This window comes from Mytilus californianus, unplaced genomic scaffold, assembly GCF_021869535.1.
Source record: "Mytilus californianus isolate M0D057914Y unplaced genomic scaffold, xbMytCali1.0.p SCAF_1, whole genome shotgun sequence".
NCBI lineage: Eukaryota > Metazoa > Mollusca > Bivalvia > Mytilida > Mytilidae > Mytilus > Mytilus californianus.
In genome coordinates, this window is record NW_026262581.1 from 94,399,294 (window position 1) to 94,425,339 (window position 26,046).

The 26,046-nt window shown below is 31.3% G+C and overlaps 1 protein-coding gene and 1 long non-coding RNA gene across 3 annotated transcripts in view; one reads left to right on the forward strand and one right to left on the reverse strand.

Moving 5' to 3' along the window:
• The window catches only part of LOC127710853 (uncharacterized), a 243,599-nt gene that overhangs the window by 122,232 nt on the left and 95,321 nt on the right, over positions 1-26,046 (forward strand). The window lies entirely within an intron of this gene.
• On the reverse strand, positions 1,958-24,308 carry LOC127710175 (uncharacterized). 2 transcript variants are annotated; one of them, XM_052215936.1, is made up of 4 exons: positions 24,242-24,308; positions 21,215-21,279; positions 14,020-16,691; positions 1,958-12,359 (listed from the first exon to the last, which is right to left on the reverse strand). In XM_052215936.1, the coding sequence occupies exons 3-4, from the start codon at positions 16,637-16,639 to the stop codon at positions 8,890-8,892; spliced, it is 6,090 nt and encodes a 2,029-aa protein (XP_052071896.1). In that variant the 5' UTR covers positions 16,640-16,691; positions 21,215-21,279; positions 24,242-24,308; the 3' UTR covers positions 1,958-8,889. The 2 variants fall into 2 exon arrangements, with proteins under 2 accessions (XP_052071896.1, XP_052071904.1); XM_052215944.1 differs by having other exon boundaries at positions 24,232-24,308.

Sequence of the window (26,046 nt, forward strand, 5' to 3'; positions counted from 1 at the left end):
AGTGAACAAGGTTAAATTTTCCATGTCAAGTCCATATCTCAGATACTATAAGTCTACTATATTTGGTGTATGGAATGATTAAGGTGTACATGTCCAAGTGGCAGGTGTCATCTGACCTTGACCTCATTTTCATGGTTCAGTGGTTCAAGTTTAAATTTTTGTGTTTTGATCTGTTTTTATACGAATATTGGTATCATGTCGTCAGCGTCGTCCAAAGACATTTGGTTTCCGAATAATAACTATAAGTGTATGGATCTCTATGAAATATAACCAAAAGGTTCAATATCACAAAAGGAAGGTTAGAATTGTTTTTGGGGTGATGGTTCCAACCGTTTAGGAATTAGGGGCCAAAAAGGGGCCAAAACAAGCATTTTTTGAGTTTCATGACAATAACTTGTGTATAGGTATTTTGATTACTCTGAAATTGTACCACAAGGTTCAATACCACAAGTAGAAGGTTGGGATTCATTTAAAGCTTAGATGTTAATTTTAAACAAAATAAATGTGGATAGTGTCCACATGTGGATACAGATGATGCCCCCGCTTGCATATCATATAGTTATAAAGGGACATAACTGAAGAACGGTAAAAGTGATGCTACCCAAATTTGAAATTGATCTGAGTTTTGTGGTAATAAGCATTGTGTTTAAGTTTCATAACATTTGGTTGAGGCAAACTTAAGTTAACAGAAACTAAAAATTCAGCAATTTTTCTATTTGTAAACACGCATAACTCTAGAACAGTTGTGTATAAGTTTTATAACATTTGGTTGAGACAAACTAAAAAATTCAGCAATTTTTATGTTTATAAAGGGACATAACTCAAGAATGGTAAAAGTGTCGGCACCTTATTTCGTACTTAATCTGTATTATGTAGTAATATGCATTGTGTATAAGTTTCATAACATTTGGTTGAGGCAAACTAAAGTTAGAAAACGGAAACAAAAAATTTGTACTTGATCTTAGTTTTGTGGTAATGAATATTGTGTATAGGTTTCATAATGTTTGGTTGGGGCAAACTTAAGTTACAGAATGGAAACTAAAAATTTTGCAATCTTTCCATTTATAAAGGGGCATAACTCAATAATGGTTAAAGTGACACTACCCAAATTCAACTAGATTTGTGTTTTATCAGTGGAGGTCAAATTAAACATTGCATTGTATAAAGCATTGATTGTAGTTGATTCAAATATAATCATGGACAAAGGATAACTCCAATTTTAAAACTAACTTGATATTAAGAAGAAAATAAAAATTTTGCAATTTTTCCTTTTATAAAGGGGCATAACTCTAGAACGGTTAAAGTGACACCACCAAAATTCAAACATGATCTGTGTTTTGTGGTAATAAGCATTGTGTATAAGTTTCATAACATTTGGTTGAGGCAAACTTAAGTTAGGGAAAGGAAACTAAAAATTTTGCAATTTTTCCATTTATAAAGGGGCATAACTCTAGAACGGTTAAAGTGACGACACCAAAATTCAAACATGATCTGTGTTTTGTGGTAATAAGCATTGTGTATAAGTTTCATAACATTTGTTTGAGGCAAACTCAAGTTAGAGAACGGAAACCAATTTCGGGACGTACAGACGGACAAGGGTAAAACTTAATGCCCCCACCGCTACGGCGGGGGCATAAAAACCTATTTCCTATCTAGTCATTGTTTTAGCTTTTATTCATTTTGATATTGGTCAATAAATCTTAATTTAAATTTAAGCTAGAATTTGGGGCCGTATTAGGGCCTTATTGAACCTACTTTGTTGAATAGCCCAGTGCATATATGTTTGTAAGTTGGTATTTGCTTCATTTTTTAAGGTGTTTTTGGTTCATTGTACTTCACTGTTTGATACTTTGGTATCTAGTAATCTCGTATTACATTTTAACCCATTTGTCCTGCTCTTATTGAGAATGACAACTAATACTGTTGTATCCTAACTGCTGTTGAAATTATAATATCGTTTTCCATACGTAAAACATTTTATTTTTCTAAAACTATGGTCTAATTAATGATATTCTATGTTCTAAATTTGGTTAATATATAGCTTTAATAAATTTTTACACATTTACTTACATTTAACATATATCACATCAGAAATAGAATCTTAAGAAAGGGACAAATATAACAAAAAAATAATCCACAACAAGCAAACATTGGTTCACTACAATATTAAATGCTTATATTGTTCTATGACGAAAATATGGTTTTATTATACCCATGGAAATGTAACAAAAATATTTACAAAAAACATGATATAACGTAACAAAAAGCATACAAGCAGTAAAAAGTTAGTATGAAAGGAGAAATTCTCTATGAGTATATACAAACAGGAGAAAAACATTGTAGAAAAGCTAAATATGAATTGGATTGCATTTTGTACAAATCAATGATTGTTGACAATTCATATACATAAAAGCAAAAGTGATATCAAGCTTGATAAGAATATAGTAACTTAACTGGATATGCCTTTGCAATCTTAAGTTTTGACATTTCAAAACAGTTCTATCAGAAAAAAATGTCTGAAAGATGTTAAGGACAAAATATAGAATTTAATTTAAATAAATGTAACAATAAAATCCATTGTAATATGTTGTCCAATTTGTGATCTTTTTTTTAAATGTAGAAGACCTGTATTCATAGTCAATATCTTAAAATATCACTTTTATAAAAACAAAAGAATGAACTATTTTGAAATACAATGATCTGTAATATTTGATTTATAGAGGAAATGAACTTCAATGCCTGTACAATGTATTATACAACAGACTGATGATTTTGTATTGCAGGGTTGTCCTCAATTTCTTTTTTGTTAATGGAGGCTCAAATTAGAGTTTAAAAGATGTTTTAGTCAAATCTAAATTTCAGATTGAAAGGTTATCTATTACACAGGTTCACTTTATACTCAAAACATTATCATCAAACTGATCTATAGAAGCAACTTCACATCAGGCTACTTGAAAAATCAACTTATTTTTTAAATTACTATAGAGATAAAAAAGAAAAATGTAAAAAAAACTCAGTGAATCATCTTGATAAAGGCATGGTGACCTACTTACAGAAAAAGGCTTAATGCATCTACACAATAATTAGTATTGGTCAATAATTATCAACCAAATAAATGAAGCAAGACATTTTCCTTGAGATTCTTTAGATTTTATTTAGTTATATTCCCATATCAAATCACTCCTAATCTATTACAGAGAACATTATGTGGGCATTAATATTACTTTGTTTGGAGGTAGAGAAAAAACCCTAAAATATAGCTCCTTTCCAAGAGAGTTGAAGAGACTCTTAAAAGTTATTGTTTTTGTTTCCATTTCAAACAGTAGCACCTCTAACATATCAAGATGTCCGGTCTGGAAAGTTCTCCCTCCTTGGAATAGGAGTAAAGAAGAAAAATCTCCATACATGTATCACATTTTTAAGAAAAAAGAATAAAAGTAATTGTGTCTTGTACATTACTAAAAACATATTGGATTTACTTGTAAAAATACTGGTCACTGCTGCCTTTTCTTGCAGCCTTATCAAAATATAAATAAATATGTGTTAAAACAACCATTTCAATTTATACAACCACTGGTAATATTTTGTGATGTTAATGTACAAAATAAATGCATAAGATGATAAAAATATTATAATGTGAAAGTTGATATTGAATATGCAAACTGTGATCTTCCAACAAACAATTATATCATATGGCACATATCTTAAGCACAATAGAAAATGTGGTTTTTAAATGTCATGGATATTTTTCTATTTACAAATATATATAAATATATGAATATACCATGTGCTCCTTTCATTTTGCATTGTAAAACTTGCATCATAGCTTTGACCATTTTAGACAGTTTAAAAGTAGTGCAGAAGAAAACACTTATATTTTTGTTTGATTATATTTGAAAGAAGACCCACAATGTATAAAAATATTCTTCATTTACATCAAACAATAACAGTTTTTCTTTTTTTTTCATTTAGATTTATTATCTCCCTTTATCAGTAATTCATTCTTTAACAGTTTAAGACAATCAGATACTAAGTACAGAAACAGTGAAAAAGTAAAATACTAAGAAACATTTAACTTAACATACAAAAATATATAGTCACTAGAATTCAACCTACTTTTACTAGGATATTATGATATATTTGTTCTATAAGTACAATTCATGTAAAAATACCTATTTTTGAATTTTAAAAATCCTTGTACTAATAAGAAATTCTGAAGTTTAACTGAAATCCAAATATAACTTACTCCTCAAAAGTTGAAAACTGTAAGTCATACGGGCAGTACTATTACTGTTTTTGTGATGCAGTAAAGGATATATCTGTAAATTAACAATAGATATTAGTTATTCCTTTCAAAATCAAAGAAAAATCTCAAAAAATACTTCTACATGTATTTTAGCGATTTTCTTATTATTTCAATGTTAAATATTTCCTGAAATTACTTGTAGCAGTATTCTATATCAAGAGAAGAAAAATCTCCATTAGCCAATGATTAACAAGTGTAAAAAAAATCTTAAATTTTATGCTGACAGATGCAGTATTTTTTTATTTTAATAAAAAGCCCTTAAACTAGTCAATTTCACTTCATTTACACATATATATGTTCTACTTTCTGTGTGTGCATGTGTATGTTATACTTAAATCAAAACAAAAAGGCAAACATTAAATATTTCTTCTAATAAAGCTAAATACATAAGCATTAGTTGCATGACAAAATCATCATATTAAAAAAATAAATAAGTAAAACAGATTTTAATAAAATCAGAGTTGTATAAATGCTTTAAAAGTATTAATTCAACATCAAATTTACAAACAATGAATTTGTATATATATCTATATATTATTTAATACATCAAAAATAATGTTATACATGTAACACACAATAAACCTTTTACAGCCTCATTTACATGTAGTAAAAGACATATATATTCACAGTACTGACATGATTCTTTTGTTTGTTCATTTGATATTCATAAGGATACATGTTATTTGAGGTGGCATGCAATAAAACCATTTTGATTAGCAAATCAAGGTTAAATGTACTTTAAAGGTTTATGTATTCTTCACTGATAGACCTATAAGAAAAACATTCTTTATATTTTCTTGAAAGCCTAAATATAAACACAACCCGCTAGGGTTTCTTATAGCATTGAACCTGATTATCCTATTTTTTCCCCTTTTATATAAAGTTGCACTTTTTATTGCAATTTTCAACCCACTTTCTATTCCACAGATTAAGGAAATAAAATGTTTCAGAATATAAACTGTTTGCCTAAATCATGACTATTGTATAAAATTGAAATCACATATCATTTAATTTTGACATTTTACAATGTTGAATTTGACTAGTGTATTGCCATAGATGAATTTGTAAATGGCCTAGAATAACAATAGATTTTCAATAGTGGTTACAAATCTTATACAATTAAATTTTACTGACACAAAGTAATTTATCTCCAAGATCTAATAAGCATATTTTGGATTTCGACCAGTAATATCTTCATTTCTTGAAAAAAAAATAAAACTATAGATCTATGATTATGTGTATGCTGCTATAATATTAAAACTTATTTATTGTCACAGGTGTTATGATAAAAAATAAATTAAATACAAATCTTAACAGTAGTCTAATTGAATATTTTTAAGTACTATGCCACATAATTTATTACCCTAAATGACTTTTTTTTAAATAAATACCATAATATCATTTTAAAACTTTTTATCCACAAAAATTATGATTTACAATTGGTTTTACCTTGATTTGTGAGTTGTGGTCAAATATAAATTTCTGTAATCTTTAAAACCTGTGGCCTCCTCCCTTTTAAGCATGCAATTGTAAGCATAACATGTGAAATGAGGATCCATATCCAGAACTAGATAGCTTAATATCATCTCTGTATAAAATATATGGTTTACCAAGAATGATTTAGTCTTATACAAAGGGTATTCATTGTTCAAATCATCGTAAACTGCTATTTGGAGGGTAATCAAAATAAAATTTTGAAAATTTTGAAAGTCATCCTCAGTATAAGGACTTTCTAGATGTTTTTCCAATCTACTTGCACTGTACAAAATCAAAACTATTTCTATAATTTAAATCCTTGTTATGTTAATAACTATAGCATTTAAATTTTTTTTATCAAATACAGAGGAATAAAATGACCAATTGTACAGGGAAATTTTTCTCGTGATAAGTGAACTCTTATTGAGGTTATTGAGGTAAAAACTTGACACCTATTAGGAATCTCACTTATAATTTTGGACATCACAACAATGTCTTTTATCATTAAAATAAATCTATATATTCCATCTGATTGATTTAGTTATTTGTTTTAGAAGACACTAGATAATTATTTTGTGATCATTTTACTGTTACTTTAATTATAATTAGTTCAATCATGTCAATATTTTCAACATTTACAATAAGCATACCCATCAGTGTGATTACTGCCTGTCATTAAATTGTTTGAAGTAGGAAGTAAAGGAAAACAAATGTGAAAAATAAACAGATGAAAGAAAGATGCCAAGTGATGACTTCAAATTGACACTGACCCTTTGGTCCTATTAAAAGTGCTTCAATGGCTAATTTTCAAAGGACTGACCACCTGATAAAACCTTTTTACTCAATTTTACTATTCATGCCCTTCAGAAGTAGTCTGGCATACTTTGTTACGTTTCAAATTAAAATATGCAATAATAAAACATTTATATAAATAATTAAATATTGACTTTTGTAAAAATCATATAAAAATAAAACTTGAACAAAAAATAACAATCAATGCTTCAATAAACAAGTGGGTATATCTAACAACCAGTGTTTGTTAAATTTTTCAAACTTTTGTTCAATGTAACAATAAACATATATTCTACCCCTAAACATGGATAACTAAAAGGAGAAATGGATGTGGATATTAAATTTTTAGACTCACATGTAATCAAGCATTTATCTATTTTGGTTTACTTGACGGGTTGCTGTCTCTGTGACATTTACATCAGGATTCTAATGGATTTTATTTTTAATAATGAAATTAAATTTTCACAGTGCTAAGTGGTCAATAACACATCTTAAAATCTGAACATAAAAGTGAGACCAACTTAATTTGATGAAAAATAACTCCAATATTACAGTCATGTCAGTTGGCTTATCAATACATGAAACAGGAATGAAAGAGCCAAAATCCAACTAAACCTGTGTCCAGAAGTAAACACACTTGTAAATATTTAATCTCCGCTCTTAATACAGGATTTTAATAAACAAAAACTATTGAAAGCTTTATCTGATTTAGACACTGATTTCTAGAGACAGAAATATCTGATTTTTTTGAAAATTTGGAAAAGAAACAAAACTCCATAAAACCTGAAATTACAAATAGCAACATTGAAGACAAGAACTAAGTACATATGTTTTATAGTTAACATATAATTTTATATAAGAATCCTTAATTAAGTTAGTAAAAAAAAATACTGTTTTTTTATCATTAACAAAAATTGGGAAGACAAAAATAAGGGGAAACAAACTTTTTTATCTTTCCATACTCTTTCCTTAATTTTGTGTTTTTCTTGAGACATTAAAATGAGTGGTCTGAGTTTCCTTCCTAAAAATTATAGTGCCAATAGGTAGATTGTTTTCAAAAGATATGGCTTAGTTCTGTTATTATGCATACTGCTTTACCTGTATATGCTCTATCAAATTGAAAATGTTTAACCAGTTTTTGATCAATTCTGTGGCACATTTTGATGACAAAAATTGAATTATTGAGAAAGGGCTTTAACTCAACAACGAGAAAAGCTAAAGTTGTGAAAATTGAACTTGACCTTCATTTAGTCACAGGAAACAACATATCTAAATTTGAAAAAATTTCGACAAAGGGTTTTCATGTTAATGAACAGACACTGTTTGGCAGCTGCCCACCCGCCGTACATCCCCAAATCAATAACCGAAGATCTCTTTCGAAAATCCGGTTAAAAAAGTTAGAGAGTATTTTTTTTGAGATTTAAAAAAAAAAAAATTTTATGAAGACATTTGGATCAGTGTTCAAAGTTAGGGCCAGTATGGAAACCCTGAACACATACCTTTATTTTAAGGCCTTACTTTTTTGAAGATATACTTACTTTCGTTAAATAATATAATGGCCTCACTTTTCTTCACAAAAAAAAATTTAGATCTGATAATAAACATTATACCCTCCTACTGTTCAACAAATTAACAAACAAAAAATAAAATAACCAAGTAAATAATTTTGGCAATATTTCAACTTTTGTTAAACAAACAGTTGCTTGACAATACTAACTAACCAAAGAAGCACCACATCTTACATTCTTAGAAACACTTACAATTAAATATTTTGTATCATCTAGATAAGATTAACTTTTGATATATTCTTAAATGAAGCTTGTAAAAAATATATATTCAATAGTTCTTGTCAGCACACTTAATTCATTTCTTTAACAATATATAAACATCAGTAGACATAACCATCACAACAGAAATATCTATTTATATTTTTTTATTATCCTTTTGAAGCATAAATCCTAAAATCCTTGTTAAAATAATAAAGTATCTAAATAGGGTGGTAAGAATGTACATTCAGTAATTAGGGGGAAAAAATGAAAGGTTTCATGGACAGATACATAATATCCAATAAACATGATAAAAATATAAATGTCAAGACAGATAAGCTAAGTTTTTTTAAATTTTCTTTAAAAAATATTTATGTAAAAGTGAAAGATACCATCTTTTGGTACAACACGATTTACATATATGTGACTGATCATACTGATACTACAAAAACTATTAATGATACTTATTCCAGAATTGCTTCTGTGACATAAAATGTAACAAAAAATAAATAAATGCAGTCTCATAATATACATGCTACAGACAAATTTTCATTCATAAAATCTATGATTCATCATGTTATATAACATCGGGTGTCTGTAAGCTTCCTGATTTTCACCTGTGGCAGCAGCTGTGCCTGGACGTGGTACAAAGTCTCGTTCCTGAACCACGCTTGCACCTGATGGATGTGATAATTTAGCTGAGGCAGCCGCTGCCGCAGCATATTGTTTGTCTAAACTATATGGACTGTTCTGAAAATAACCCCTTGTGTATTCACGGTCAAACACAGAATGCTGTCCCGGCACACCTGGTGGTAAAAATGGACTATTTGTAGCATCAGGAATATGCTGAGCATGATACACAGGATCCCTTGAGTACATGTATTTGTCAAGATGAAATGATGAGTTCAACATGTTACTACTAAACATACTAGATGCAGTTGTCTGAGGTAGTGCCCTGAAGTCTGTGATGCCTGTAGATGATTGACGGTATCGTTCATCAAATGTTTTTTGAGATGTATGTGCAGCAGCAGCTCGGTTATACTCAGTGAGAGTTGAAGCCCCAGGATATGTATGCCCACTGAAGTAACTACCAATGTCAAATCTGTCCATTGAGAAAGTGTCATGTGCAAGTTCTGGCCTCTGTGTTTGTGGAAGACCAGGAAAGACATTTCTATCAGTAACTGCACGTCGCGATGGCTCAAACATAAATTCACGTCCAGGAAGATAGTTGTCCTTTCCAAATATTGTTGATGGAGCTGCTGTTGGCCTATCAATTGAGCGTCCCAAATATGGACTTTGACTCCAATGAGCTGGTCTAACTTCCTGACTAGCCCAAGTGTTGTGAAAGGGATTTCTAGCCATATTTGCCATAGCAGCAGTGGAACTACTGAACATATCTTCACGAGGTGGCACAGTTGTTGGTCGTCGAAGTAATGATGCATTGTTATGTTGTGCTAAGGCATTGTCTGCCATTCTATGCAAATTTTGTAATGCATTTGGGTCACCCTGTGACAGAAAAGGAGTAGTCATTCTTTGCCTCTGTAAAATAGCATCATTTTCTGAAAATCGCATGAAAGTTGAAGGAGTTGATACTGACGGGAATGGACTTTCTGCTGAATGAATAATTGGTGCTTCTCGTGTAGTTGGAGGCATAAATGTGTTCATAGAGCTGATGCTTTCATAAACATTATCGGGTATTCGATCAGATGATCTTGATACATTTTCACTTCTGCTACTATAATGATCCTCGGTTTGACGGTCAATGGACAATATTTCCATTCTCTTATTTGACATGTCACTACCCTGACTATTTTCTCTGTCATTACTATTTGTACTAAGGTTCAAAGGTGGTGCATTTGCACTGAGATTCAAAGGTGGCAAGTCTTTCTGGGGTGAACTTGGAAGATCAATTGGTTCTGATGTTTGTTCATTTTGAGAATTCATCCTTTCAATTCGATCATCCTCTGAACGGCTAGCTGAATCAAACTGTTGAAGATACTGCCCTAGGTATTCTTTGTCAACCTCTGGCATAGTTGATTCAGATTGTGAGCCATAATCGGGATTGGCATTTGATTGTGGTTCAGGTTGTATTGGTTCCATGACAGGAGATTGAGTATTAGGCAAATTTTCCGATTCCAGATTAGAATATGGAAGACTGACTTCCCTTTCATCTCGATTTTCTTCAACGGAAACTTCTCTTGACGGTGTAGCTGTATAGCTTCCAGATAGTGCCTCAACAGAATCTCCTTCTCTCTTATTTTCAAATCCTGTTTGGCTAAGAGTACTTGGCCCGTAATCTGATGTTTGAACAGATTTAGGAGGAGATGACTCAAAGTCCCTTGGTGTATGTGCAGGAACACTATGAATATGTTCTGTGATATTTGATTTGGGTGGAGTTGACTCAAAGTCTCGACCAGGTGTGTCCATCTCATCTGGGCCTGATTCAATATCTCCCTCATCACTGTCAACAACAGGTGGAGGTCTAGGAGCCGGGGGAGGTTTCAAATCATCTTCAAAATCTGTGTCAATTCCACTGCTCATCTTATCCGATTCATGTTCACTTTGCTTTTCAACTACACTGCTTTCATTTTCAATTTGAGGTTCTTCTTTCTTTTCTTCAGTCTTTGCTTCAGTTTTTGCTTCAGTTTTTACTTCAGTCTTTTCTTCAGTCTTTGCTTCAGGCTTAACTTTAGTCTTGACTTCTATTTCTTCCTCATCCTCCTTTTCTGATTGCTTGTTTTCTAGTATCGAAACAAGATGTGCATTTTCTTTTAAGTTCTCATCTCCTATATATTCTCTAGTGTCATCATCATCTTCATCAGGATTCGGAGTACTTAATAGAGGAACATCTACAGTGTCATCATCATGTTCATCTTCCCTTGGAATAGTTTCATCTTCCTCTTTTTCAGAATCATTTTCATCATGATTACTTTCATCATCTTTTGTTTCCTCCTTTTTCTTGTCTTCTTCAGACTCAGAAGGTGGTCTTACTTTTCTTGGTCTTCCTGCTTTCTTCTTAATTTTGTTAATGGGTGATTTTACTACAGCTTTTTTGCTGTTTTCTTCGACAATTACACTTTTAGGTTTTCTCCCTCTTTTCTTTGGAATCTTTTCTACTTTTTTACGACCTCTCCTTCCTTTTGGCGTGATTTCACATTTTTCATCCTCTTCCTTTTTTTCCTCCTCAACTTTTTCAACTTTCAATTTTGATTTTCTTGGTCCCCTCTTTCTTTTCACAACAACATTTTCCTCTTTTTCTTCCTTTTTTATATTTTCGTCCTTTGCATCCACAGTTTCAAAGCTAAGATCAGTTTCAGGTTCTGCATAATTTATTTTCTTCTTTTTCCCTCGCCTCACAACTTTTGGTTTGGGAGTTTCTATTTTTTCAATACTGTCTTTATTGTCAGGATATTCTGTATCAGTTGGTTCATCTTCATTTGCAATTTTAGCTTCTACTTTCACTTTATTATCCACTTTCTCATTTGATTTATTTAAATGATTAATAGGTCTCTGAACAGGTAATGGTAATGGAACCAGTACAGATTCATCACCAAATTCATCGTCAGATTTAAATTCATAGAGATCAACCACTTTATTAGCGACAGGAGAATCAGACTTTGTATCATCATTAATAGTACTACCAGTAGTAGTCTTAGCACTATTAGATTTATCAATTACTGTATCATTTTGAGTTGCAATATCCTCACTTTTTGCTACTGCATTTACGATTGCAGTTATTAAGTCTAAGCTTGAGTCTAATGAATTAACAGTGATGTCATTCTCTGATTTTAACACTACATCACCAGAAGCAGATTTTTCCTTTCGTTTTTCTCTTTTTTTGAAAACAATGTTATGAATTTTTTGCAAGTGATAACGGAGAGAACTTTTCTGTCGACATTTGAAATCGCACATATTACAGGACACTGGTTTTTCATTTGTGTGCTGCCGAAGATGGACTCTCAGATTGTCTGCATGTCTAAATGCTTTACCACAATATGAACAACCATACTTTCTCTCTCCTGTTAAAAAAAATTGAAATAAGACTGTTAGCACAGGTTTATGTCTCAATTGCTTGTATCAATACTGAAAAGATAACAAGATATCTCAATATACATGTAGTATACATATATGTGTATATTTTATTGCTAATATGTCAGTTTTTGGTGGGGTTCGTGTTGCTCAGTCTTTGGTTTTCTATGTTGTCTTTTGATCCTTTTCGATTTTTGTCATGGCATTGTCAGTTTTTTTTCCACTAATGAGTCTAAATGAGTTTGAAAATGCCTTTGGTATTCAAATTATCTTTAAACTATATGAGATACATTTTCTGAGACTTTTGCCATCTTGAACCTTGTTCTTTGTGTAAAAAATATGCTCATATGTACTAATTGTAGGTTGGTATCTTTTGCCTCTCTTTTACTGTATTTTTTCCTGATGTTTTAGTTCAGTTATGTGAGGTGAGGTTTGTAATGATTCAGACGCTGGACTATCTACACATACATGACAGAGGGTCAGTATCAATAATACATGTATGTAAATCATAATTTATCCTTTTAATTATATGAGATACATTTTCTGTGCCTTTTGCCATCTTGAACCTTGTTCTGTATGTGATAAATATGCTTATACATGTTATATGTGGGTTCAAATGACTCAATTTCTTTATTAACTTTAATTACAGTTATGAGGCTTTTTAATTTTGTTTAAACATGTTAAATATAATTATATATTTTTCCTTACCTCATTTTAAAAACTCAAAAAAGATTAAATAAACCATCTACTAAAATGAAAGAAAGTGGCAAAAAAAATCACCAATTTACTTTGAGTGAGATTTAGAAAATGAAGAAACCCAAGAGGTGAATACTGGCCAAATATCATGCCTCAATTGTATGCACTACAGTGCATGGACATAAATAATTGCTAATTATAAATCACGATCTTTTGCTACAGTATAAATTCCATATAAAACCAGCTTTTTATAAAAACATATTGTTGGGTCATTAACATTTCTGTTGGGAATTTAATCAACTAGTATATTACCTAAACATGCTAAATGTTTTACAAAAAAAAAAATGTACTTCAAAACCTGATGACCTAGGCCAAAAAAAATATGTCTATTTCTGCCTCCTGCCAGACCCTATTCAATATATTTTATTGCCTTTTTAAAAAAAAAATATTCTAGAAAAAGTGTTTTGTGTTTATGTAGACAACGAATCCTATTTCTGCTGGATTATTCAGTATAATTTTTAAAAAATTTGATAAAAAATCGAGTGAAAAACTGAACTTGGAAATTACCATTGCATTACTGGATCTTGAAGAAAATCAGTATTGAACTTGGAGACAATAAGTACTTTTTCTGGATTTTGTCGACACACAAAAAATAGAAAAAAGAGAATTCTGACAGACCCTTTTTCTTATGGTCATGATGGTTGGAGGCGGAAAAAAGACATTTTTTTTAGCCTAATACCATGAATACCTTACTGAATGTTTTGCTAAATGATGCCACAGATTAATAATATCTAAATTATGTATACCCTACATGTGTTCTATATAACCAACCAAATGACTAATAGTACATTATTTGAATGTGTTACTAAATGATGCCACAGATTAATAATATCTGAATTATATACAACATGCATGTGTTCTATATTACCAACCAGATAACCAATAGTACATTACCTGAATGTGTTACTAAATGACGATCTAGATGACTTCTCTTAAAAAATGAAAAATCACATCCAGAATGAGCACAAATAAATTTCTTTTCTGCTTGATGATGGAAATCTTGCAAATGATTTTTGAGTAGTTTATGTGACCGAAATGATTTTTCACAATCCTCAACAGTACATTTGTAAGGTGTTCCTGTTTTATGAACTACACAATGACCGGATAATGCACCTGAAGTCCGAAATTCTTTATGGCACTGTTTACACTTAAAAGGTTTGTCAATACTGTGCCATTTTAAATGCCTTCTCATATTATCTTCAGAGTGAAACATTTTTTCACAATCCTCATAAGTACATTTAAATTGCTTTATTCTTGAACTATGAATGTTTACAAGATGTTTCTTTAAGTTTGCTTTGTAGTTAGATTTGTACGAACACTGTGGACATGAAAACTTTTTCGGACCATCAGGATCATGTTTTAAGATATGAGATTTCAACGATGATTCATACTTGAACTCCTTTTCACAATGAGGACACTTAAATGGAACTGGACCCTGACAACTTTCCATATGTTGTTCTAGTGTGATATCAGCACAGTGTACATATCTACTACACTTTCGACATAGTTTATGATCCATACGTTCCTTGTGTTCCCGGTGCATATGATCTTTTAACTCATCATCAGACTCACAGAAAAAGCTACATCGTAAGCACATAAAAATATTGTGAGAATGTAGATGCTTTGCCAACATTGCTCTTTTGTGTGCAGTATAGTCACAATGTTGACAATTGTAAATAATGTCTGTTTTTGATCTCTTTTTTGAAGAACTTTGGTTTTCAATAGATTTATTTTCTGAACTAAGACTATCATTAAGATTTTCTTTATCTTCACTTTGATTTTCACTTTGGTTTAAATTTTCTTTAGATACATCATCACATTCTATATTGCTCTCATTTATTGTTTCTGAATATACACATGTTTTGTCTTCATCCTTACATTCAACATGAGATTCATCTTTCTTTGTGTCATCAGTTGCTTCCAATTCTGTATTCTCATTTTCTTGTCTTTGCATTTCCAATTTTGCTTGATAAACAAAGCATTTTTTCAAATGTCTTGTATTAGCTGCCTTTCCAACTGAAACTTTTTTACAATAAGTGCAGACAATCTCTTCTAATGGTTTCATTTTCCTTTTTTCTTTTTTCTCTCCTTTCTCATTGTCTATTGGTTTTTCACTTTTTCCGTCATTATTACCTTGATTATTACAATTAGGTTTTTCACTGTTATGTTTAATATCATTTTCCTTTTCAGTTTTTGTAATATCTTCATTGTTAACATGTATATTATCTGCACTTTCAGATTTAACTTCTATCTTATCGGACTTAATTTCAGCACTATCAATATTTTCTCTGTTTTCAACTGTTTTTTTCTTTCTTATTTTCTTTTTTTTTACTTTTACAAAAGTACTTTCTTTCAAATCACAAGACTCCTCTATTGACAAAGATTCATCCTTCACCTTCTCAACACTTTCATTTTTATCAGTAGCATCATCTACTGAGGTTTTTATTTCACTTTGAGAAAGCTTTGCTTTCTTCTTGACAGCTTTTGGTTTTAATATTATATCTTCTTTTATCAAAGATTTATTTTTACGAGATTTCACAACCTTTTTACCTTTATTATTATCAGTTGATTCATTTGTGACAGAATCTATATCTTTGTCATTCTTTTCAATTACAAAATCATCATCTTTTATATTCATGAATTCATTTTCATCAAAGTTCAGTTTGCGCTTCTTTGGGGTAGAACAACGTGGCGATTTTGAACGAGATCTTTTCTTCTTACCAGAACTATCTGCTTCTTCCTTAGCTGGGTCAAGTTCTTCATCACTTTGATATTTACGATTTTTAACAGGAGTCCGTTTTGAAGAACGAGGAGAAACATTTAGACTGTCAGATGTGTTAAAACTACTTGACTTTTCTGAGTCTTCTTTATGTGATTCATCAATATCAGTGTCATCTGTCGTATTGGATTTTTGTTTTGATTTTGTTGATCTCGATTTATTCTTCGATTTTGGTGAAATTTTTTCTTTACTTCCCAAATCAACAACACAATTATTTAGGACATCTTTACTTGCTTGACTCTTATCATTTTTCTTGTCTGACATTTTTCTCCTTTTTGCTTCCTTTACAGTGGTTGTTTTCTTTGCCTTTGAAGGTGGTTCTTGTTTTCTTTTTTCTCCTTCTGGTTCACATTTTCTAATATCATCAATGTCTTCATTGTGAAGTAGATTATTCTCTACAACTTTCTTTGATTTTTTAGGTGGAGTCTTTTTCTTTGCACTAATTCCTACGTTAACATCCTCCATTTTTTCATGATTCTCATCTTTATCATTTTTATTTTCCTCAATTTTTTCATTGTCAAATTCAGGTTCTTCATCATCAATATGATTTTCCTGAACTCCAGAGTCATTATCCTCTATCATTTCTTCCTCCTTGTCAGAAGAGTTCTCAATAGTTTCTTCTTCAACTTGTACTGACAAGGCTGACAATTTAGAAATGCCTTCATCATGAGTAACTAGTCCAGGCTCTCTTGACCTAGCTTTGTCAATTCTCTTTGGTTCCTTGTAAGTCCTCATCCTGATTTAAGTCTAACAATTCAAATTTACCTAGCCCATACTATCTTTTACCCTGTAATGAAAAAGAAAATTCAGTGTGATGTAATATGATTAAAATTTATATTAAGCATAAATAGCAAGCTGTTTACTTCTATGTCATTTGGTTTCTGGTGGAGAGAGTTGTCTCATTGGCAATTATACCACATCTTCTTATTTTCATATGACATGATTTTTCAATAATTTTACCAAAGAGGGGGGGGAAACAGCAATTGCCCCCATCCTTTGGCTTCTATGCTCTAAAGTATATCTACGTTATACATATTATGATAAAATATTTTCGGGTTGTTCTTGTACAAAGTATACTTTTTCAAATACAGTTGATTTATTTATTATTTGTAGGTTCAAATTTTCCTGGATTGAGGAAGTACCATACCTGATTTCGTTGTTTTAACCAGTTTTGTTTACAAAGCTATAGAAACTTGTCCTTTCTTGAACATTTAATTTTGTAGTTAACCTTTAACCGCGTTCACTAAATCAAGGGTAATTTGTATATGATACATCATATTGTGGTGCCTTACTCATTTGTTAAAGCCTATGTCAAAGGAGAAAAAATTATGTTCCAGACACAAAAAATATAAAACAAAAAACAAACAAGAGGCTGTCAGAGTGACAGCAAACCGGATTTCCTGCATAGGTCGAACCCTGAACAGTTGAGCAAGTATGGACACTACATTAAAGCTTAAAACAGCTCTGAATTTGGATTGTGATTGAATATTTGACACAGCATAGGTTTGTGACACAAAATGAATGTGGTCAAAGAACTGAACTAGAGGCTCTAAAGAGCCTGTGTCGCTCACCTTGGTCTATGTGCATATTAAACAAAGGACACAGATGGATTCATGACAAAATTGTGTTTTGGTGATGGTGATGTGTTTGTAGATCTTACTTTACTGAACATTCTTGCTCCTTACTGTTATCTCTATCTATAATGAACTTGGCCCGGTAGTTACAGTGGAAAATACTTTGTCAAAATTTACAAAAATTTACAAAATTTATGAAAATTGTAAAAAATTGACTATAAAGGGCAATAACTCCTTAAGGGGTCAATTGACAATTTTGGTCATCTTGCCTTATTTGTAGATCTAACTTTGCTGTACATTATTGCTGTTTACAGTTTATCTCTATCTGAAAATTTCAGGGCAGATAGATCTTGACCTAATGAACAATTTTATCCTCATCAGATTTGCTCTAAATGCTTTGGTTTCAGATATGAGCCAAAAACTGCATTTTACCCTATGTACTATTTTTTAGCCATGTCGGCCATCTTGGTTCGCGGGCGGGGTCATCGGACACATTTTTTAAACTAGATACCCTAATGATGATTGTAGACAAGTTTGGTTAAATTTGTCTTAGAAGTTTCAGAGGAGAAGATTTTTGTAAAAGATTACAAAAATTTACGAAAAATGGTTAAAAATTGACTATAAAGGGCAATAACTCCTTAAGGGGTCAACTGACCATTTTGGTCAAGTTGACTTATTTGTAGATCTTACTTTGCTGAACATTATTGCTGTTTACAGTTTATCTCTATCTATAATAATATTCAAGATAATAACCAAAAACGGCAAAATTTCCTTAAAATTACCAATTCAGGGTCAGCAACCCAACAACGGGTTGTCCGATTCATCTGAAAATTTCAGGGCAGATAGATCTTGACCTGATAAACAATTTTACCCCCATGTCAGATTTGCTCTAAATGCTTTGGTTTCAGAGATATAAGCCAAAATCTACATTTTACCCCTATGTTCTATTTTAAGCCATGGGGGCCATCTTGGTTGGCAGGCGGGGTCATCGGACACATTTTTTAAACTAGATACCCTAATGATGATTGTGGCCAAGTTTGGTTAAATTTGGCCTAGTAGTTTCAGAGGAGAAGATTTTTGTAAAGTTAACGGACGATGACGACGGACGAGGGACGAAAAGTGATGAATTTTTATGTTTATAAAGGGACATAACTCAAGAATGGTAACAAACTAAAGTTAGAAAACGGAAACAAAAAATTTGTACTTGATCTTAGTTTTGTGGTAATGAATATTGTGTATAGGTTACATAATGTTTGGTTGGGGCAAACTTAAGTTACAGAATGGAAACTAAAAATTTTGCAATTTTTCGATTTATAAAGGGGCATAACTCAATAATGGTTAAAGTGACACTACCCAAATTCAACTCGATCTGTGTTTTATCAGTGGAAGTCAAAATTAAACATTGCATTGTATAAGCATTGATTGTAGTTGATTCAACCACAATCATGGACAAAGGAAGATAACTCCAATTTTAAAAATAACTTGATATTTAGAAGAAAATAAAAATTTAGCAATTTTTCCATTTATAAAGGGGCATAACTCTAGAACAGTTAAAGTGACGCCACCAAAATTCAAATTTGATCTGTCTTTTGTGGTAATAAGCATTGTGTATAAGTTTCATAACATTTGGTTGAGGCAAACTTGTTAGAGAACGGAAACTAAAATTTTGCAATTTTTCCATTTACAAAGGGGCATAACTCTAGAACGGTTAAAGTGACACCACCAAAATTCAAACTTGATCTGTGTTTTGTGGTAATAAGCATTGTGTATAAGTCTCATAACATTTGGATGAGGCAAACTTAAGTTAGAGAATGGAAACTAAAATTTTGCAATTTTTCCATTTATAAAGGGGCATAACTCTAGAACAGTTAAAGTGACGCCACCAAAATTCAAACTTGATCTGTGTTTTCTGGTAATAAGCATTGTGTATAAGTTTCATAACATTTGGTTGAGGCAAACTCAAGTTAGAGAACGGAAACCAATTTTGGGACGTACAGGCGTACAAGGGTAAAACTTAATGCCCCCACCGCTACGGCGGGGGCATAAAAAATATACCTCAGCTTGTCAGTGTTTTTTTAGAGATTTATTTTACAATTTTTAATCACAGCATACTTTACTCAAAAATCACTTAAAACATTGAAAAGTACTCTGTATTTTACAAGAAAAGTATGTTTATGTAATTTTTTAATTATGTAACTCTGCATATTTGAAAAGCTTTGTCTTTTCACAATATCAATTGCTAAAAACTTTTTATCAATTTGCAGTCTAAAAAAGTATGACTTTATCTATCAAAACCATGATGACATTTTATAAGTAATTTGTTAAACATTATTTCCATGGTTGTTATCAATGCAACTTATTATCAAGTGGTCTGAAAGAACACAGAAATGTATTTGTTAGATGAGTAAAATTTTTAAGAGAAAAAATCCAATCACATGATACATATATTAAAGGGACATAATCATAGGTGTACATAACATAAAGATTCTGCTGTAAAATATATACAATGACTGAATGTAAATTATTTCCCTTTACTATCAGCGGATTAGTAATAATGTATATTTAAATTACAAGTAAACAGTAACATCTTGTACAGTAGAAAACAAAGCAATAATTCATTGGCAAACAAAACAATGTACTAATTACTTATAAAATGTCATTATTTCATATAATATCCAAGTCAAACTTTTTTAAGCCAGTGTCCCTTTTATATTAAAAGGAGTAGTTCAAATTTGTGCATTCTCTCGACACAGACAGTCAATCACTGGAATTGGATGGTTTAAATAATTTTAATTCAGTGCACTTGCTTCAAATAACAACCTTCACTGAAGCAATGAGCTAAAATGTTAACAAGGTGATAAGTTTGTTAAGGTGAATTTCAAACTGCAATTGGGTAAAACATTTTAGCAACTGGTATTGTGAAAAAAAAAAAAGCCTTTTGAATATGCACAGTAGAATTAAACGCATATTGACTGTTGTAAACAAAGAGATGACTTAAATTGCAATAGCTGAATATAGCTGACTACAAAGAGATTTCTGTGAAACAAGAGGCTCCAAGGACCCCTAATTGTTCACCTGGCAAGAACAAACCATACTTATATTTATCTAATAACACAAGAAGAAAAGTTTTCAAACTAATAGGAAGAAATGGAGAAATTGGTAAAAGAATTATCATTGTATAAGGGCAAAAGCTCTAAGGAGTTAATTGATAGTTTCCGTCAAAGTACTATCTTTCTTGATCTTGTATTGATCATCTGTTTTCTGTCTATTATCTATGGAAGTTTTCAATATAAAAATAAGGAGATGTGGTATGATTGCCAATGAGACAATTATCCACCAAAATTCAAATGAAGGGAATATAAGCAATAATAGGCAACTGTATGGCTTTAAACAATGAAAAAAAAAACCATAAGATAGGCAAAAATGCTTAAATCGCTATTAAGGATGGTACTTTCTGTAATTGGTCATTGTTTCAGTGATATTGGTTTTGTGTAGATGTTGTATCAGTGATCATCTTTGATTTTTTTATAGTTTCTGTCTACCTATATTAATTTTCAAAATAATAAAAAAACATTAAGGGGCAATATCTTTCCAAATTGTCCTAAATGTAGCATGCACTTTAACAGGTTACTATACAGTTAATCATAAAGAAAATTGGTTTAATAAATTAATTCCAGAAACACAGATAAATTACTGTACTAACGGGGAAGATCCATTTTTTTATGATCACACTTACCTTCTGCAATTTCTCTTTTATGGGGAAGAACCCACAGCTGAACATTCTCTTTTCTCGTAATTCATCTGAAAAAATAAACAGTAAAAATTGTTGGAGGCAAATGTAATCTATTAATCTTTGAGAGCACATGCAGAGGTAATGTCCAAATATTAGTAAATAGAACAAAGTACTACTTAAATCAATGCTATATATTGTTGCAATTTTTCAGTAATTGTTCGAATAGAACAGCAATAAAGCACCATGAATACAACATATCTTATTATACCTATCGAACATTAAGTAAAATTGAGAAATGGAAATGGGGAATGTGTCAGAGACAACAACCCGACCAAAGAGCAGAAAACAGCCCATCATGTTTCTGGGTTGTGTCATGTGCATCATCCCATATTCCACTCACAACTTTATAAGTTTCTACATTTTTGTTTATGATGTATATTATATTTATGCCAAGAATGGGATGGGCTTTGCAAATGTCGCAAAACAAAGTATTTAACATCATCTGGCAACAAAATATGGCTGCTTAGGATATTTCGGCACCACTTTTTTCCCCATGTCATAATTTTCATGTTCTGTTGCAATTGTAGTCATCATTTTCATGTTATGTTGCAATTGAAGTCATCATTTTCATGTTATGTTGCAATTGAAGTCATCATTTTCATGTTATGTTGCAATTGAAGTCATCATTTTCATGTTATGTTGCAATTGAAGTCATCATTTTCATGTTATGTTGCAATTGTAGTCATCATTTTCATGTTATGTTGCAATTGAAGTCATCATTTTCATGTTATGTTGCTATTGAAGTCATCATTTTCATGTTATGTTGCAATTGAAGTCATCATTTTCATGTTATGTTGCAATTGAAGTCATCATTTTCATGTTATGCTGCAATTGTAGTCATCATTTTCATGTTATGCTGTATATGTAGTCATCATTTTCATGTTATGCTGTTATTGTAGTCATCATTTTCATGTTATGCTGCAATTGTAGTCATCATTTTCATGTTATGCTGTAATTGTAGTCATCATTTTCATGTTATGCTGTATATGTAGTCATCATTTTCATGTTATGCTGCAATTGTAGTCATCATTTTCATGTTATGCTGTAATTGTAATAAAATTGACATAAAGAGACCAGTACAGGTAAACTATGTTGTCTGTAATCAAGCATGCGCTGATAATCACATGTACAGATTCATTTATTTAGGGCTTCCATTTCCTTTGATTATTAAATAATTATTAGACTTCAATTGTTGTGTAAAAAAATTATTATCTGATTGACCAAAACATGCACCGGTTGATCATAGGGTCAATTTCTAAGGACAACTGAAAATAACTACTGCATTAAACCCAAGGAAGTAGAAGTTTCATAATCTAATCTTATAAAAAAAAAACATAGTCAAATAAATATGCCTGATGTTTAAATATTTATGTAACAAAATTAATAGTTTTGGTGTTTCTTTAAAGTTAAAAGGTATCACTTCTGCTTTCAATATAAACATACCTCAATGTTCTGTCGTGCCTGCATTTGAAGTTAAAAAAAAGGGGGATCCATCAAACTTGGTGCAAATATTTTGAAACGGACTTAAAAATAATTTGATGCTGGCAACTTATTTTGGATACAACTTTTTGGAGGCCAGTGCAGTGCCTTTTAAAGCATGTTTTTAAAATGGGGCCAAATCTACTTAGGCTGAATCAACTGTCTGGAGGCCGATTGTTTTTGGGTCAGAAAGACCTTATGCCAATATTGTATGTAACCAAAAAAACAATAAGAGAAAATTATGTCCTATTGAATTGGTAATATCTAGATCCACACAATAAAATGACTCTAGTTGACATTTTTTCAGATTACTGCCAACAACTGAAAGTCTATTAAAATGACCTGCAAAAGAACCACTGCCAACTATAGGAAATATATGAAACCTGGAACTTTGTTTTTCCTATCCGGAGTTTCATACATTGTACATGTGACCAACACTGGTATAGACCTTATTGTTATTTATTGTTATTAAGTCCAATCTTGAAAAAAACAGTTGCTTAAACAACTTCCTGTTGGGATCAAGTGTTGTCAAAACAAAGGTCATCATTCAAATAGCTAAAGAGGAAAAAGATAAGAAAAGAAACAGTTTAAAATTATGATAGTTAGTAAACCAATTTTTTTAAAGACAATAAAAGTCATAAAAATTGCTTTGTTTGAATTGTTTAAGATGGTTCCAGACATAAGAAAATTTGATGCACAATACATTGTTTAAACAGGCCTAAGAGTTAGATTTGACCCGTCATGAAAAAGATGTGTAATTTCAGAACTTATTCAGGTTGGAACAAATGTTGATGAGGTGTATTACTGATATTCAATAGACCTTATCGCTTTTTCAGAATCTGGGACACCAGAACCAAAATTTTTCAAGATTTGAACTATCATGACTATTGATGTCATACAAAAATCACATTTGCACTGATGTGTCAGACATTTTCTCATATGAAGTGAAACTTTTAACGGGAACATTTGTGATTGCCATTAATTTTGGACAAATAAATAGTGATAAAGCGTATTTCAAACTTGATATTTTTTATCACATTTTTCAATCCTAGGATTAAAATGATACAATATAAAACTGCTGAAATTTGTGTTGCTAACAATGAAATTAATATGTTGAAATTCCGATAGAGTGTAAAAATGACTGTGAACATCAAACATAACGTCAACACCAAAATTAGTACTCCAAATGTCATGAATGTACGAGGTTTGCTCACAAGTAATCATAAACGATGATGGCACGTCTGGATAAACAATGTCATTTTTCTGTTTAATACATTATTGCATGCAATACATTTATACAACAACAAGCAGCACTAGTCGGACTTGGCTTGTGAAAACCGACATTCGATAACCCAAATAAACAAGGGTAATTATACATGCATTTCCATCAACATTCTTAAGCTGCATTCGGTAAGACCTTATTGTTGACATAAATGGTGTCTTTTGAAATATATGTGACGTGTTTGCTTGAGAAAATTTACTTGCAATCACCTATATTGAAGCCAATTTCACTTTTTCATAGCATATCTTCTTCTTTTTGCTAAATATAGCAAATTGATTCTAGACAGCGGTAAATAAAATTCTTTAATTTGATTGGATAAAGTTATAGTCGGGATGTGTGTATTACAAATTCACTGGGAACAACATTATAGAAACTGTCACGAATTGAACCAACGCATAAACAAATAAATAACAGAAATATCTGTCAATGATAAGTGTGTTGGTACTAATATGCTGTGGTGTGTGTTTTTTGTTATCCGCAACAATTTACATAGACAGTAAGAGTTATCTCCCGTTACATTAATACAGAGATATATAATGTATTATATGTCTCTGATTAATACTAGCTCAATGTGAGATATGTTAAATTTGCTGTCTGCTTTGTAGGGTTTGTAAAAACTGACGTTCGATGGTGTCCAGTTGTAGACATATACACTTACAGTTTCATATCTCTGTCACAATACACACATTGCACCGAGTATCCATTTTGCAAAAACAACAAAGGAAGTCTTATAGGTTTTCTTAAAGACTAAACAATTCGTAATTTTCATGATTATATGCCATTATACACGTCTTTCAACATAGCTTAATACACTTAAATATTACACAATACGGTCACATTATACATCAGCAGAGACATATAATACAATATGTCTTTTATAACAGCAGATGAAGTTTGCATACGGTATAGCAAGGATTTGTATAGTGATACAAATCCTTGGGTATAATAAAAACAAAAAATAGTAAATAGAAAATAAAATAAATAAATAAAAATGGAAAATGATGCACCCGAGGTCATATGTTATAGGGCTAAGGAAGGCTCCAGTGAAAAAAGTAAAATTTACCGAAACGTTGAGCGTTGTACATGCGACGTCCACAACTGAAAGTCTACCTTTAAAAATGAGAAATTGAAATATGCCACATACATTCTTTTCCTCAGAGTTCAGTCTTTTCATACAAAATGCATAACATGCAAAATCTGTCAAAATACGTGCAATTTGGGTACAACTGTCAGCGTATATTTGTTCCGCCGAACAGAAGTTCCGCGGCCTGGAAACTTTGTTATAAACAATGTCATAATATCTGTTCCTGTTGGAACAAATATGCTATGAGCTTTATTCCGTTGGGAACAAATACTGTAATATGTGTTCCAGTGGAAACTAGTAATATTATATAATTATTGACTTTTGATGAGGTTGATACTATCAGATTATTACATGGCATTTTTCATATCAGATCATGTATTAATAATCAGCCCAAGGTTCAATATCAGCCCAAGAGCCGAAGGCTGATATTGACCAAGGGCTGATAATACATCTGATATGAAAATGACATGTTATGATCCTTTTATCATATGCTTCAACAATGGAGAAAAATAACAGTTGAATATATTGATCCTTTTAGGTGGTTCTCAAGTAGAAGTTCAAAATCTTATATGAATTCATAGGTTCATAGAGCCTTCATTTTTTTTTTTTTTTGCATTTTTCAATATGTATTTTCCTGTTTCCTTGTATTTTTTTTTTCTAATCCAACTTTGTTATGTTTTCAATTTGCGGAGTGACGTCGAGATGCGATAACGTTACGGAAAGGCATGAAGCAGTTGATAAACTTTTCTTATCGCACCGCGGATAAATTATGACGTTGTGATTGGTTTAACGCCGTCACGTGGTGACCCCCTATGGATCCGTACTGGGGGGTTAGTAAATTTCATATGGGGTTCATGACTTCACGTCTTCTGTTAATGGTGACATCATCTATTGATGTTGTTGTATTTCATTGTTTTGTTCTACAAAACG

Excerpts from the sequence above, each read along its gene's own strand:
- LOC127710175 (XM_052215936.1), bottom strand. The coding sequence starts at position 16,639 with ATGAGGACTTACAAGGAACCAAAGAGAATTGACAAAGCTAGGTCAAGA. Across the intron at positions 12,360-14,019 it reads TCATTTAGTAACACATTCAG|GAGAGAGAAAGTATGGTTGT; the intron begins GTAATGTACTAT and ends TTTTTTTAACAG.